Here is a 16,822-nt window from a genome sequence, read left to right as displayed (position 1 = left end):
AACAGCAAAGAACAGAAGATGAAAATAATAATTCCAATGAGAGAGTCTACTATATGATAAATTTTGCATACTCAAAAATGTATTATGATTATTTCTTATCATGAAAAAATAGAAAAAAGGATACTCTGCCCTCCTCTAAAAAAGCTTCTTTTGATCAGGAAAAAAGATGAAATACATATAATGATATCTAGTACCTGCCACATAAGGCCAGTAGGAAATCCTAAAGATTACCAAATTGTTATTTTTTGATGGCCCCTTACAGCACAACTAAAAAATATATATACATAAAAATCAAAACTACTAGTTTATTACAAATACACTTCAATTCACTCATGAATCTAACAGACTTCAATAAGGAAAGACAAAATTTCAGTAACTTATTTAATGAAAAAATACTATCAATAACAACTGTTTAAGAAGAGCTTACAGAATTATCTCATCTCAATGTTCTTTTGTGAAAGTAATAAATAGAAATCCATAGTTCAGAGATCCACTTTCAAAATGAGTAACTGGTAATACATTTATAAGTTTTATACCATTTCTGTCGTGTGAATTTTCTAGAACTATATACATGAATTAATTTGCATCAGGCTTTCCCATATTATCTACATTTACATAATACCTCCCTATTGGGAGTTTCAATATGAGTTTGAAGTTTCACACATAAGGGAGTATTCACATGAGCATTTGTTAAAATTGAAAACATTGTTATTTCTCACTTTTATAGGATTTCTATCCAGTCTGCATTCTCACATATAAGTATGTGGGTCAACTGAAGGCTTTCTCACAATGCCTATATTCAAGAAGTTGCTTTCCAGTACAAGTTTGTTTATGGTTTCCAAGTAAACTGAGACAAATAAAGGTTTACCACATCCTTTACATTTATAGGGTTTTCCACATTCTTTACATTTTTAAGGTAATAAATTCTTTACATTTATAGGGCATATGAAAATTCCTTACATTTCATATGCCTTCTCATGGTCCTCAAATAGTCATATGACCATTGAAGGCTTTTCCATACTGCCTACATTTGCAGGGTTTTCTGTCCAGTATGAATGCTTACCCATATTCACACCTAGAGAATTGAAGATATTCCCATGTCTTATATTCATTCATAGGGTTTCTCTGAAATATGAATAATTTCATGTCTTCAAAAGGAAATGGGGGCCGGGGGTGGGGGCTCATGTCTGTAATCCCAACACTTTGGGAAGACAAGGTGGGTGGATCGTCTGAGGTCAGGAGTTTGAGACCAGCCTGGCCAATGTGGCGAAACCCCATCTCTACTAAAAATACAAAAATCTGGGCATGGTAGTTCACACCTGTAGTCCCAGCTACTCAGGAGGCTGAAGCAGGAGAATCGCCTGAACCTAGGAGGCAGAGGTTGCAGTAAGCTTAGATCACGCTACTGCACTCCATCCAGGGCACCAGAGTGAGACTTCATCTCAACAACAAAAAAGGAAATGGGACAACTGAAAACTTAGCCACATTGCTTACATACATAGGCTTACTCTCCGGTATGAACTCTTTCATGTACTCGAAAGGAACGGGAACACTTGAAGGCTTTACCACATTGTTGACATGCATAGGGTTTCTCTCCCGTGTGAGTTCGTTCATGGATTCTAAAGGAACGTGAGCAACTGAAGGCTTTATCACACTGTTTACATTCATAAGGTTTCACTCCAGTGTGTGTCCTTTCATGCATTCGAACAGAACTAGAACAACTGAAGGCCTTACCACATTGTTTACACTCATAAGGTTTCTCTCCAGTGTGAGTCCTTTCATGTATTCGAATGGAACTGGAACAACTAAACGCCTTACCACACTGTTTACATTCATAGGGTTTCTCTCCAGTGTGAGTCCTTTCATGCATTCTAAAGGAACTGGAACAACTGAAGGCTTTACCGCACTGTTTACATTCATAGGGTTTCTCTCCAGTGTGAGTCCTTTCATGCATCCGAAAAGAACTGGAAAAACTAAAGGCTTTACCACACTGTTTACATTCATAGGGTTTCTCTCCAGTGTGAATTCTTTCATGCATTCGAAAAGAACTGGAACAACTGAAGGCTTTACCACATTGCTTACATTCATAGGGTTTCTCTCCAGTGTGAGTCCTTTCATGTATTCGAACAGAACTGGAACAACTGAAGGCTTTACCACATTGTTTACATTCATGGGGTTTCTCTCCAGTGTGAGTCCTTTCATGCATTCTAAAGGAACTGGAACAACTGAAGGCTTTACCACACTGTTTACATTCATAGGGTTTCTCTCCAGTGTGAGTTCGTTCATGGATTTGAAATGAACTAGGACAATCAAAGGCTTTCCCACATTCCTTACATTTATAAGGTCCATTTCCAGTGTGCATTATCATATGTCTTCGATAGCTTGGAAGAGAAATGAATGCTTTCCCACATTCTTTACAATCATAGGGTTTCTCTCCTGTATGAATTCTTTCATGTTTTCGAAAGGAACTAGGAAAACTGAAGGCTTTGCCACATTTTTTACATTTATAGGGTTTTTCTCCAGTGTGAATCCTTTCATGACTTCGAAAGGATGTGGGACAACTAAGAGCTTTACCACATTGCTTACATTGATAGGGTTTTTCCCCAGTGTGAGTCCTTTCATGTATTTGAAAAGTTTGGTAATATCTGAAAGCTTTTCCACATTGTTTACATTCATAGGGTTTCTCTCCAGAGTGAGTTCTTTCATGGTTTCGAAATGAACTGGGATGACTGAAAGTTTTCCCACATTCTTTACACTTATAGGGTTTCTCCCCTGTGTGCATTCTCATGTGTCCTCGAAAGGTTGTGTGATAAATGAAGGCTTTCCCACATTCCTTACATTCATAAGGTTTCTCTCCAGTATGAGTTCTTTCATGTATTTGAAAGGAACTAGGCCAACTGAAAGCCTTGCCACACTGTTTACATTTATAGGGTTTCTCTCCAGTGTGAGTTCTTTCATGTATTCGAAATGAACTTCGAAAGCTGAATCTTTTCCCACATTCCTTACATTCATATGATTTCTCTCCATATTTTTGATACTCATATGATCTATGTTCACTGTGAGATCTCATGTGCCTATTAAGAGATGAATGACACATATAGTCTTTTCCACACACGCTGCATTCATATGGTTTCACTCTGGTAAAAGTTTTCCTGTTTGTTTTAGGATTTGGAGTCTGACTGATGGCTTCTCCAAGCTGATTACCTTCTTTCCTTTCACAGAGCCTCTCTACCATATGACTTCTATAAAAAAATAAGCACACAATTAGGGTTTTTAAAAATAATAATTTTATAATCACGATTTCACGATCATTAATAGGTAGTAGAATTATACTTTTGCATTTTCAGGGGAGTGTATGTAATGAATGCTCAGGAAGAGTACTTGACCAGAGCTATTATCAAAACAATAAAACTCATAATATAGAGTTACTTTTTTTGAGACAGAGTCTCGCTACGTTGCCCAGGCTGGAGTGCAGTGGTGCAATCTTGGCTCAATGCAACCTCCGCCTCCTGGGTTCAAGCAATTCTTCTGCCTCAGCCTCATGAGTAGCTGGGATTACAGATACCCACCACCACACCTGGCTAATTTTTGAGTTTTTAGTAGAGAAGGGGTTTTGCCATGTTGGCCACACTGGCCTTGGACTCCTGACCTCAGGTAATCCACCCATCTCAGCCTCTCAAAGTGCTAAGATTACAGGCGTGACCCACCATGCCTAGCCAAAATTCATAATATAGAGTTTCTTAATATTGTTTCCAAGTGAACTATTTTCAAATACTGAACATCTGTGCTGTGTCATTTTTAGGAGAACTTTCTTGGCAAAAATTTTCTAAAAATAAATAAATATAAAATGGGGCTTATTTGTTTCAATTACTCTTTTTTTTTTTGAGACAGAGTCTTGCTCTGTCGCCCAGGCTAGAGTGCAGTGGCATGGTCTCAGCTCACTACAACCTCTGCCTTCCAGGTTCAAGCGATTCTCCTACCTCAGTCTGCTGAGTAGCTGGGATTACAGGCGCCCACCACTACGCCTGGCTAATTTTTGTATTTTTAGTAGAGACAGGGTTTCACCATCTTGGCCAGGCTGGTCTCAAACTCCTGACCTTGTGATCCATCCACCTTGGCCTCCCAAAGTGTTGGGATTACAGGCGTAAGCCACCGTGCCTGGCTCAATTACTCATTTTTAAAACTTAATGACATGCTAAGATTCTCTCATGGAACAGTATTTTCTTTTGCAACTACAACTCACCTTAGCTTTCTCCCCTGGTTTCTGTGATCTTCAATGTTCTTGTCCTCCCAGTTTTCCCCTGAAATGCAGGCCCAGAAAAAAATCATTCAAACTATTGGAAATTAAAGAAAAATTATTAGATTCTAAATCTATGATGAGTTGTTATCCTGTATGATTTCTAACGTATTCCCTTTCAACATTCTAAATCTTGGAACCTTGTTGATGAGCAAGAAACACTTGTTCTCTAATTGACTAAGTGAGGGAATAATTTCATTCTTACCTATAGAGGCCAAGTTAACAAAGGTTTCTTGCATCACATCTCTGTAGAGTTTCTTCTGAGAGGGACCCAGCAAAGCCCACTCCTCCTGGGTGAAGTTCACAGCCACATCCTCAAAGACCACTGAGTCCTGAAACATCTCACATGTATAGAGGAGGATGGGTGAGACTGACAGCACTGGGGATATATACTCAATTTATAAAAAGTTCATATTTAATTCCCTTGTTCTCCATTTATCCTGTAACTTTGTCATCAGAACTCAAATCTCTGTCCACGCTTGTGTCTTCATAAATTTAACACTGCCATGAATACTTTGAAATTATTTTTACATTTTTACTGTGATTATTTCAAGTCTTATGCTCTCCAATAACAGGATACACAGCACCTTGGAGAAATGCTATACAAACAAAGCAAATATTTCCAGTTTAAAACCAACAATTCCTTGTAGGAAAAATACTTTATATCTCCTGCCTTATTATGTACCATATCACTCAGCATCCCATGAAACACAGGGTCAAATCTGTATTGAGATTTTAAAGAATAAGTATATGCTGAAGAACTGTACATTTTTTTCTTCTGTCCCCACTATTACACTGAGAAGCCAGAGGGCATGCACAACTTGTAACAACATCCTGCTGGCCATGCTGTCCTCAAGTACTGCAGACCATTAAATTAGTCAGATACAACTGGTTGAGTGAAAATATTCTTTTAGTGAAATTTTAATTTTAACTTGTGTAATATTTATCATGTACCCAGTATTTCTTTTTTCTCCCTGTCCCATGTTAGATGTTAGAGCACAGGCAGGAGGAAGAAGGCATGCCAACTTAGATCTTCATAAATATTAAATCTTAAAAAAATCTCTATACTCATGGGATGCAACCATTGCTAGCACACATAGGATGGAGATGATAAGATGCCAGAACAGCTCTTTCCCTTGGAAACCTAACAGTGTAACCTGAGACTTGCTGACCTTGAGTAACAGGTTAACAGCTGGCAATTTGCAAGGGAGTTCACTGAAGTCCACAATGGTTTCATACTGAATTTGCTAATGATCACAAAATTCAAAGGGTTCAGCAGTGCTGTCCTCCAAAAGGATATGAAATTCCCTTTCTCCAATTTCAGGAAGAAGTGATTCTCAAACAGCTACTCTAGAGACCAGTCATCCTTCCAACTTCTCTCATTTTAAGCTCCCATGATGGGTACGGTGGCATGAGATCTTGACACCAAAGCATAGAAATCCCTCAGTGGCATAATTCCCCTAAATATTGGCCTGTGAAAAAGACAATTAACCTACTGATATCCACATGCAGGGGACAGAAAAAATGCTCCCAAACAGCAATTCTGATACTAGAATTTACCTATTAGGTAAAGTAACAGAATATCCACATCTTTCTTGTTGGTGGGTCAAGGGAGTAAAATGAGCTCATCAGGTGAGCCCTAATTGCTCCTTGCACAGTGTTTCTGTGGCATTTGTTCAAAGAAATTCCTACTACCCAGTGTGCAGAAGATAAGTAGTCTTACTTTACTAATGTTAACCTGAGACTACTTATTCTTAAAAATACCTAAGGGTATATACTCAATTCATTAAAAGTTCACATATGATTCTGTGGTCTCCAAATATTTGTTGTCCTTCACCGGTATCTGGGAAGTGAGAATTTGGGAGGGACTCCACCAACCTAAGTGATAAGAGTGGCTTAGTATGCCTAAATGGTTATGGAACCAACAGAGTATATACTGAACTGCTTTTTTCTTTCTTAGAATCTGGACTTTTTCACATGCTAGGCAGAGGTTGTCTACTTGATCAGCCCCCGAAAGGCAGTCTGAGCACTGGGTCTCTAATGAGCTTCCCTAGCACACAATATATCATATCACAACTTGTTGCTTGGGGAATTGAGCCCATTCCATGTGATTACATAAGGAAAGAACATTTTTTTTTTTTTTTTTTTTTGAGATGGAGTTTCGCTCTTGTTACCCAGGCTGGAGTGCAATGGCGCGATCTTGGCTCACCGCAACCTCCGCCTCCTGGGTTCAGGCAATTCTCCTGCCTCAGCCTCCTGAGTAGCTGGGATTACAGGCACGTGCCACCATGCCCAGCTAATTTTTTGTATTTTTAGTAGAGACGGGGTTTCACCATGTTGACCAGGATGGTCTCGATCTCTTGACCTTGTGATCCACCCGCCTCGGCCTCCCAAAGTGCTGGGATTACAGGCGTGAGCCACCGCACCCGGCCAGGAAAGAACATTTAAAGGCTTGCATCTGCTTTCCTCCACACCAACTATGACTAAATAAGACTAATGAAGGATATTTAATAATCTTAATAAAAAAATGTTATTGGGTAATGTCAAAGCAGAATGAAATAATGTAAAAGTTGGTACATGCTCTTAAAACTCAGTGTTGCCAAGATGCCACTGTTCCCAAATGTTATCTTTTTAAAATTCTACAAATCCCTAAAACAGCCTTATTAGGAGTCAAGAAAAACTGCTTTTCAAAACCTAAGAGGAATAATAAATGTCAAACAATGGGTAAAGTCTTTTGAAGAATAACAAAAATACTTGCCTAGTATGTATCAAGGATTTTCAAACTATAATACTCCAAACAGCAAGACACTAGCAGAGAGATAAACAGAACAAGGGAGGGGAAAAGAGTTTTCAATGAACTGACATTTATAAGGAAAACTGATTAATGATAGATCAAGCATTGTAGGGTAGTGGAGGAGATAACTAACACTTTAATACATGTAGAAGGGACAAACTGTTATCTAATTGGAAAAATGCACTGCATCAGCTCTATTCCATAGACAATAATCAATTTATATAGATTTAAATGTGAAGAATATAATTAAAACTCTCTTAAAAGTCACAGGTAATTTTTTTTGAGACGGGATCCTGCTCTGTTGCTCAGGCTGGAGTGCAGTGGTGTGATCTTAGCTCATTGCAACCTCTGCCTCTTGGGTTCAAGCAACTCTCCTCCCTCAACCTTCTGAGTAGCTGGGACTACAGGTGTGCGCCACCAGACCTGGCTAATTTTCTGTATTTTTAGTAGAGACGAGGTTTCACCATGTTAGCCAGGATGGTATCCATCTCCTGACCTAATTATCTGCTCACCTCGGCCTCCCAAAGTGCTGGGATTACAGGCATGAGCCACCATGCCTGGCTGCAAATTTTTTTTAATGCAAAAATAGAGAGAATTTTCTCATATAAGAGTAAGCCATGAAGGATGAGACTGAAAAGTTCAAATATACTAAAATCAAGAAAGTTAAAGAAACCATAAAGCAGGAGAGAAGTATCTGGCATACAAGCAATATAAATGAACCAGGTATGCTGAGTAAAAATAAATGAACAGTCAGTCATCGTGGCTCACACCTGTAGTCCCTGCTACTCAGGAGGGTAAGGCAGGAGGATTATGTGAACCCAGGAGTTAGACAATGCAATGAGCTCTCATTGCACCACTGCACGTCAGCCTGGGTAACAGAGTGAGACTCTGGCATTAAGTAAATAAAATAGCCAAATAAATAAAAAGTGAACACATGATTTTAAAATGGGAAAATAATGAGAACATATTTAACAGAGGATAACACACCATATATGAAAAAAGGTCTGGCTGGGTACGGTGGCTCACGCTTGTAATCTCAGAACTCTGGGAGGCCGGAGTGGGCAGATCACTAGAGGTCAGAAGTTTGAGACCAGCCTGGCCAAGATGGCAAACCCTGTCTCTACAAAAATTAGCCAGGTGTGGTGGCATGGGCCTGTAATCCCAGCTACTCAGGTGGCCGAGACACGAGAATTGCTTGAGCCTGGGAGACGGAGGTCGCAGTGAGCCAAGATCATGCCACTGCACTCCAGCCTGGGCGACAGAGTGAGACTCTGTCTCAAAAACAAAACAAAACAGGAAAAGGTCCATCTCTCTCCTTGATATAGCCAAATGAAATACCAAATAAAAAGATCCAATTTCTTACATATTAGAAGGACAAAAATCAGTCAATTAGACACTTCCAAGTATTGGTGACCACTGCTAATAAAGAAATAGTTACACGCGAATGGAAGGTCAATTTATATACTCCACTGCTATTTCCTGTAAATTTGAACTTGACCATAATCTACAGCACAATGATTTTTCTCCAACATCCAGAAAAGTTATCGTGTATTTGTACTTAGAGACAGATATCAAAATGAAATGATCGGTATTTTTCACAAGAGCAAAATATCAACTTGAAAAAAGCCCAAACACCACCATCATTGGATTGGATAAAACTGGATTTCTTTGGCCTCAGTCACTACCGTGTGAAACACAGAGGCAAAGGAACCACTCAAAAACCTTTTCATTGTTAATTCCATTAATACTCATTTATTCAAAGTTCAAATAAGGCTCAATTAAAATAATATCACATAGTGAAAAAGAATAAAAGATAAAAGTATAAAGAATAATCAAATAATCAAGACTGTGGCCATCTATGAAGCAGGATGGAGATAAGCCAGAGGAAACCATCAAGAGACTAATGACTGACCAAGGCTCACCTATCAATTTATATTTTTAAATCATTTATTGAGGTAATGATTGACATAAAAAAGCTGTACATATTTAATGTATACAACTCAATGAGTTTGGGGTAAGTATACACCTATGAAACCATCAGTATCATAAGGACATAGACATATCCATCACAAAAGTTTCTTTCCCCTTCATTATTATTACTATTTGCGTGTGTCTCCATGTGTTAAGAATACAACATAATATCTATTTTAGAAATTTTAGGGCCAGGCACAGTGACTCACACCTGTAATCCCAGCACTTTGGGAAGCCAAGGTGAGAGGATCACTTGACACCAGGAGTTCATGACCAGCATAGGCAACATAGTGAGACCACATCTCTAGAAAAAAATGTAAAAATCTTAGCTGGGTGTGGTGGCATTCACCTGTAGTCCCAGCTCCTCAAGAGGCTGGGACAGGAGGATTGCTTGAGTCCAGGAGTTTGAGGCTGCAGTGAACCATAATTGCACCACTGCACTCCAGCCTGGATAACGGAGCAAGATCCATCTTCAAAATAAATAAAATTGTAAAAAAAATTTAAAGGAATGTTTAACTATAAAATAGTTATTTATTAGCTATAGGTACTATGCCATGTAGTATATCTTCAAAGCTCATTTATCTGCATAACTGCAGCTTTGTACCCTTGAATTTCACCTCCCCATTTCCCCCTTCCCCTGAAAATTACCATTCTACTCTCTGCTTCTATGAGTTTATTTCAGATTACATATATAAGTGAGATTACAGATTATGTGCCATTCTGTTTGGCTTATTTCACTGAGCATAATGTCCCCACGTCTATCCATGGTGTTGTTAATGGTAGGATTTCCTTTTTTATTTTTTGAGACAGAGTCTTGCTCTGTAGCCCAGGCTGGAGTGCAGTGGCACCATCTTGGCTCTCTGCAACCTCCGCCTCCCAGGTTCAAGCAATTCTCCTGCCTCAGCCTCCTAAGTAGCTGGGACTAAAGGCACGCCACCACCACACCCAACTAATTTTTGTATTTTTAGTAGAGACAGGGTTTTACCATGTTGGCCAGACTGATCTTGAACTCCTGACCTCGTGACCTATCCGCCTTGGCCTCCCAAAGTGCTGGAATTACACGCATTAACCACCATGCCTGGACCAGGATTTCCTTTTTTAAAGGCTAAATCATATTTTATTTTATATATTCATCATACTGTATCCATTCATCTGTTGACAGATATTTAGGTTGTTTACATATCTTGGCTGTTGTGAACAATGCTGCAATGAACATGGGAGTACACATATCTCTTCAAGATCTTGATTTAATTCCTTTAGCTAAATATGGAGAAGCAGAGTGCTGGATCTTATGACAGTTCTTTTTCTAATTTTTTGATAAACCTCCATGCTATTATCCATAATGGCTGTATCAATTTAAATTTAAACTTCTACTAACAGTATACCAAGGTTTCCTTTTCTCCAAATCCTCACCAACACCAGTAAGACTATATGTCTTAGCAGAAACCTTGAATGTCAACAGAGTGGGACAATACAATTCAAAGTGTTAGGCTAATTATCAACATAAAAACATACAAAATATAAAATTCATGGGTAAAGGCAAAAGTATAGTCAAATCCAGAATATTCTAATACATAATGGTGGTACAAACATCACTTTAAACTCTAGTATAAAGGCTAAAAGATGAAAGTATTTAAAGTGACTATAGCTACCATAACTTGTAAAATGGACACTGAATATTAAAAAGATATAAATCCTGGCCAGGTGCAGGGGCTCACACTTGTAATCCCAGCATTATGGGAAGCCGAGTCAGGCAGATCACCTGAGGTCAGGAGTTCAAGACCAATGTGGTGAAACCCTGTTTCTACTAAAAATGCAAAAATTAGCTGGGTGTAGTGGCAGGTGCCTGTAGTCCCAGCTATTTGGGAGGCTGAGGCAGGAGAATTGTTTGAACTCGGGACTCGGAGGTTGCAATGAGCCAAGATCATACCACTGCACTCTAGCCTGGGCAACTGAGTGAGACTCTGTCTAAAAAAAAAAAAAAGAATCTAAGCAGCTACATTAGGAAAGCAAGAAAATAGGAGCAAATTAAACCCAAAGTAAGCACAAACAGAAGAAATAGTAAAAAGAGAAATTAAACAAAACCAAAGATGTTTCTTTGAAAAGATCAATATATTTGATAAATGTATGGTCAAGCTAACAGAAAAACAGACAGAGAATTACTAATACCACAAATGTAAGTGGGAAAAATAAAAATGAAAAAGCTACTGGCAAAATCCAACATGCACTTATGATAAGAAACGGGACAGAGAGACTTTCCTCTTTTTGAGAAGTGGTATTTTTTTTTCTTTTTTTTCTTGTCCAACTTTCTCATTTGTTCTCTAGAGAAGCGGTATTTTTAAGAAACCTGCAGCTAATATCATATTTAATAATGAGAAACTAGATGCTTTCCTGCTAAGATAAGGAATTGGGCAAAGATGTCCTTACCATTCCTACTCAACAGATTATACTCAAAGTGTAACTAATGATGGAAGAGAAGGTCAGGGGAGGGGAAGGGGGGTAGGGAAGGGGAGGGGAGAAGAAAAGGTATACAGATTGGCAAGGAAGAAATATCACTGTCTTTGTCACATAAGACATGACTGTCTAAGTAGAAAATCTCAAAGAATCCACAACAAACTCCTCAAACTAGGGGGAAAGGAAGCATAGCAAGGTTGAAGGATATAATCTTAATATACAAAAGTCAATTGCTTTCTTACAGACTCACAGTATAGTATAGAGTAAATCAGTCATCTGATTTTCAACAAAGGACCAATGGCAATTCAACGAAAAAAGATAGGCTTTTTCAACAAACTGTCGGAAAAACTGAACATCCACATGCAAAACACAATGAAAAAACATGAATCTAAAAACAGATGCTACATCTTAAACGAAAACTGGCTCAAAATGGATCATAAATCTAAATGTAAAATGTGGGCCAGGAGCAGTGGCTCATGCCTGTAATCCCAACACTCTGGGAGGCCATGGCAGGAGGACAGCTTGAAGCCAGGAGTTTGAGACCAGCCTGGGCAACTAAATGGGACCCCATCTCTACCAAAGATACAAAAATTAGCCAGGCATGGTGGTACACGCTTGTAGTCCCAACTACTCAGGAGGCTGAAGAGGGAGAATTGCTTGAGCCCAGGAAGCTGAGGCTGCAGTGAGCCAAGATGGTACCACTGCACTCCAGCCTGAGCAACAGAGGGAGACCTTGTCTCAAAAAAAAAAAAGTCAAATTATAGGATACCTAAAAAATAACGAAGAAAATGTAGGTGATCCTGGGTTTGGTGATAAATTTTTAGATATAAGCAAGATCCATAAAAAATTAATCAGCGCCATTGCACTCCAGTCTGGGTAACAAGAGCGAAACTCTATCTCAAAAAATAAATAAATAAATAAATAAATAAATAAATAAATAAATAAATAAGTTTGACTTCATTAAAATGAAAAAGCTCCTCCTCTATGAAACCCCTGTGTTAAGGGAATGAAAAAAACTCTAGAGTCTTTTGTGGTGGGGTACCCATTCAAAGTGGGCCAATTTGCTATTAACAGCATAAATGGGCTTAAGTAAAATTTACAAACAAGGAATATGTTGCCTCCAGAACATAAAAAGAACCTAGAAGATGCTGTGGGTAGTCAGAGGGACAATAGATATTTCATAGTGGTGTCAGGATAGAGCAGTCCTCCATTCACCAAATGGTTTTTAGGAGTTTAACCAAAACATAGAAGTCTCTTATTTTATATGTGGGGCAATCTGAGCACTTGGTTGTTCGGTAAAATCCAACATGCATTTATAAGAAACAGGACATATCTTACTTATGATAAGAAATAGAGCTTTTGTAAGCTCTATTTTTTTTTTCAGTATTTATGTATCCTGAATGAATGTCAAAAGAGTGTCCTCAGACAAAACTATCATTAATGTAATGTCATATGTGTGCTCCTGAAGAAAGGTATATACAGTTCAGATTCTGCCTCCAAAGACTGTGTGCGACGGCAAGGCTATTGAGGTTCCCTTGGGAAAAGAGGTAAAGGTGTATAATCAGCCTTTAGAGGTAAAACTGCAAACTACAGCTAAGTGGCTGTTGAAATAAGCACTAAACAGAACAGATGTATACAAATCTGTGAGAGTATTTACCAGTTGGAAGGTGTCAGTAATTTCTATGCTGGGTATTGGTATAGGGGCTTAATGGGTGGGACCACAGCATTAAGGTTGTTGTAATCCACTGTGGGCTGCTATTCATTCTTTCCAAGTTTAAGAAAGGCCAAACTCAACTGCTAAAATGAGAAGCACTGGGAATAATCACTTCCTCACTAAATAGGTTTTATATAATACTTTTCAATCCTTCAAGGCCCTGTTAGCCACAGTAACTAATTTAACTGGGGAGTAAGTTCCATAGGGTCTCATTCTGTTAAGCCAATTTGTAAGTGCCAAAGATTTAATTTAAATCTCATTTATGACTCACTGGTTTAGAGTTTACCTGTTCACTATGGGATATTTTAGGACACTGGGTGCTATGACCATGGGGAATTTAGGTAAAGTTATGATGGCTAAAATGAGGCCTATTCTCTATTTTATATTCAGTACTCCCTTACAATTATCAGGGGACACCCTGCTTAAATTTTAGTGAGTCTCCCAGGTATAAATATAATTTGAGCCTTGGTATTGATTAATCCTATAGTGTGTCACTTAATACATTATACAAGATGTTAAAATTCATACAGAGCTTATGATTTAGAGACTCCTTTATCTTTTTTGTTGTCTAAATTCCTTTACTCTATTTGGAATTTCCAACTGGGTCAAATTGTGGACCTCTTTTTCAGCATTTCTTTTGTTCCCTTCCTTCTTAACATGTTTGTTTTTTGTTTTTGTCCCCAGATATATTTTGACAACAAAATCCTCTCTAGAGGGAAGGGGGGTTCTTTTCCCTCCAGAGAGCCACCAATCACTATTATCAGGCTTAGGGGACTGTCCCTCATGGTTGCTTTATAGAGTTTAAGGAGCTGGACCTGAAGCTGGCTTTGAATGAACCCTATGCAATGCTGCAGAGAAACCATGAAAGTTGTACCCTATAATTCTGAGGATAAGCATCCTTGCTGCAATAGAAGAAGTGGCAGCAACAGCAGCAGCACTTAAGGGTCCTTGTGAGCCCTGTGCTGTTAGGAGTGTGGACTTGGCCCACCATCTAACAAAGGTCTTTCCTCACTCTCTTTTATCTCTTTTTAAAAAATGACTGCTCTGGGGCCAGGCATGGTGGCTCACGCCTGTAATCCCAGCACTTTGGGAGGCTGAGGTGGGTGGATCACGAGGTCAAGAGATCATCCTGGTCAACACGGTGAAACCCCATCTTTACTAAAAACACAAAAATTAGGCCGGGCGCGGTGGCTCACGCCTGTAATCCCAGCACTTTGGGAGGCCGAGGCAGGTGGATCACGAGGTCAAGAGATCGAGACCATCCTGGTCAACATGGTGAAACCCTGTCTCTACTAAAAATACAAAAAATTAGCTGGGCATGGTGGCGCGTGCCTGTAATCCCAGCTACTCAGGAGGCTGAGGCAGGAGAATTGCCTGAAACCAGGAGGCGGAGGTTGCGGTAAGCCAAGATCGCGCCATTGCACTCCAGCCTGGGTAACAAGAGCGAAACTCCGTCTCAAAAAAAAAAATACAAAAATTAACTGGTCGTGGTGGTGTGCGCGTGTAGTCCCAGTTACTCAGGAGGCTGAAGCAGGAGAATTGCTTAAACCTGGGAGGCAGAGGTTGCAGTGAGCCTGCACCACTGCACTGCAGCCTGCTGCTGGTGACAGTGCAAGACTCTGTCTCAAAAAAAAAAAATGATTGCTCTGGCAGGTGGTCCTTCCCATGAGTACCTTGTATATCATGTCAGTAGCAGTCACAGCTTCACTCTAAAACACAGAGATAAGTCGAGGCCAAGACACACTACCCAGGACCATTTTAAGGAGTATCTCAATCTCATCTTCCTCTTCCTAAAAGCCACGGAATTATAAAAACTGCCAACTCCAGTTGGCTAAACATAGAACCCAGACTTGGCAGGGCTCAACATGCAACACAGAGTAGCACAACTCAAAGTACTAGCTTCCCAGAAAGCAGCAACTCAAAGTGCATGCTGGCCATCAGGCAGCAGAGCAGTTAGCAATTCAGTGCAAGAGAAGGCAGACTCATGAGGTGACTATCAATGTCTTAACACCATGCTCGTACCAATTACTATGTTGTTCCAATGTTTACACTAATAACAGCGTGGAGAACAGACACCAAAAGGGTATGAAAAGACTTACTACTGTGATCATTGAGGTCTTGGGGAAAGCAGGGCAGGCTGCTCAAGCAGGTGTGACATAGCTTCAGAGAGCAAAGAAAGCCTCCTGTCCTGGATTTTTATTGTACTTTGTGGGTGGGGCTACAAGAGAGTTCCTGCTCACCAGCAGGAGCTTCTGTGGTTTGAATTTCCTGCTCCCAGACTTTTTCAGCTTGTCCAGGTGTGCAGCACAAGAAGAGGGAAAGGTGAGGCTTATGATCTCCACAGACAAAATCAAACCATGTGGAGTCCAACTACTCATTACAGAACCAAAGTGAGTATGAAAAACATGCATTTGTAATTGCTTCTTTTTATAAAAAGAAACACTCACAGGATGCTTAGGAAATCATCAAAAGGCCAGGCATGGTAGTTTAGATCTATAATACCAGCACTTTGACAGGCTGAGGAAGGAGGATTGCCTGAGCCCAGAAGTTCAAGACTAGCCTGGGCAACATAGTAAGATCCCCCATCTCTACAAAAAATTAAACAATTATCTTGGAGTGGCAGCACACACCTGTAGTCCCAGCTACTGAAGAGGCTGAGGTGGGAAGATCCCTTGAGCCCAGGAGGTTGACACTGCAATGAGCTATGATCCTACCACTGCACCCCAGCCTGGGCAACAGAGCAAGACCCCATCCCCAAAAAAAAAAAAAAAAAAGAAATTATCAAAAGTGAGTATTTGGGTGTGGCTGGAGCAAGTGCCCTGGCCTAGGGTGGACCAGGATACGCTGGCAGTGAGTCTTTTCAAGTTAGACTTAACTATTGTGATTTTTTTTTTAACTTCCAAATCCATGATTTCTTTCAAATAAACAGCTAAACTTAAATAGCCATATTTTACTACTTAATAATCTTCATTTGGTCAACTTACTTTTGCTTTTTAAAATTTGATTTAAAATTTTCTATGTAGCCGGACACGGTGGCTCACGCCTGTAATCCCAGCCCTTTGGGAGGCCAAGGTGGGTGGATCACGAGATTAGGAGTTCAAGACCAGTCTGGCCAACATGGTAAAACCCCATCTCTACTAAAAATACAAAAAATTAGCCAGGCATGGTGGCAGGCGCCTGTAATCTCAGCTACTTGGGAGGCTAAGGCAAGAGAATTGGTTGAACCTAGGAAGTGGAGGTTGTAGTGAAACAAGATCACGTCATTGTACTCCAGTCTGGATGACAAAGCAAGACTCTTGTCAAAAAAAAAGAAGTTCAATTCCATTTTCCTTTTAGTTCCAATGGAAATTCATTTGCGATAGGAATAGTATGGACTTTTAGGGTCTTTTTCTGTTTTTTTGAGACAGGATCTCAATCTGTCGCCCAGGATGAAGCTCTGTGACTCAATTTTGGCTGACTGCAACCTCTGCCTCCCAGGCTCAAGGGATCCTCCTATTTCAGCTTCCTGAGTAGCTGGGACTACACCAGCTAAAAAATTACCACAACTGACTAATTTTTTTTTTTTTTTTTTTTTTTTTTTTTTTGTAGAGAC

General features: G+C 39.6%; 1 protein-coding gene across 4 annotated transcripts in view; it reads right to left on the bottom strand.

Moving 5' to 3' along the window:
- Positions 1-291: 291 nt before the first annotated feature.
- Positions 292-16,822, bottom strand: part of ZNF709 (zinc finger protein 709) — a 49,766-nt gene continuing 33,235 nt past the window's right edge. For 2 of the 4 annotated variants that reach the window (XM_064381817.1, XM_064381813.1), the window contains exons 2-4: positions 4,503-4,638; positions 4,244-4,301; positions 292-3,242 (exon numbers count right to left, since the gene is read on the bottom strand). In XM_064381817.1, coding sequence (XP_064237887.1) covers positions 1,505-3,242; positions 4,244-4,301; positions 4,503-4,638 — 1,932 coding nt within the window. In that variant the 3' untranslated portion in view covers positions 292-1,504. Of the gene's footprint in view, positions 3,243-4,243; positions 4,302-4,502; positions 4,639-7,055; positions 7,106-16,822 lie in introns of all 4 variants that reach the window. The other 2 variants (XM_064381816.1, XM_064381814.1) reach the window with 2 other exon arrangements.

Source organism: Aotus nancymaae, unplaced genomic scaffold (assembly GCF_030222135.1).
Source record: "Aotus nancymaae isolate 86718 unplaced genomic scaffold, 86718_ANA_hifiasm-v0.15.2.pri h1tg000028l, whole genome shotgun sequence".
In the NCBI taxonomy this organism is placed as follows: domain Eukaryota; kingdom Metazoa; phylum Chordata; class Mammalia; order Primates; family Aotidae; genus Aotus; species Aotus nancymaae.
The sequence above is the reverse complement of the archived record's forward strand: the minus strand, read 5'-3'. Positions and strand labels throughout refer to the sequence as shown.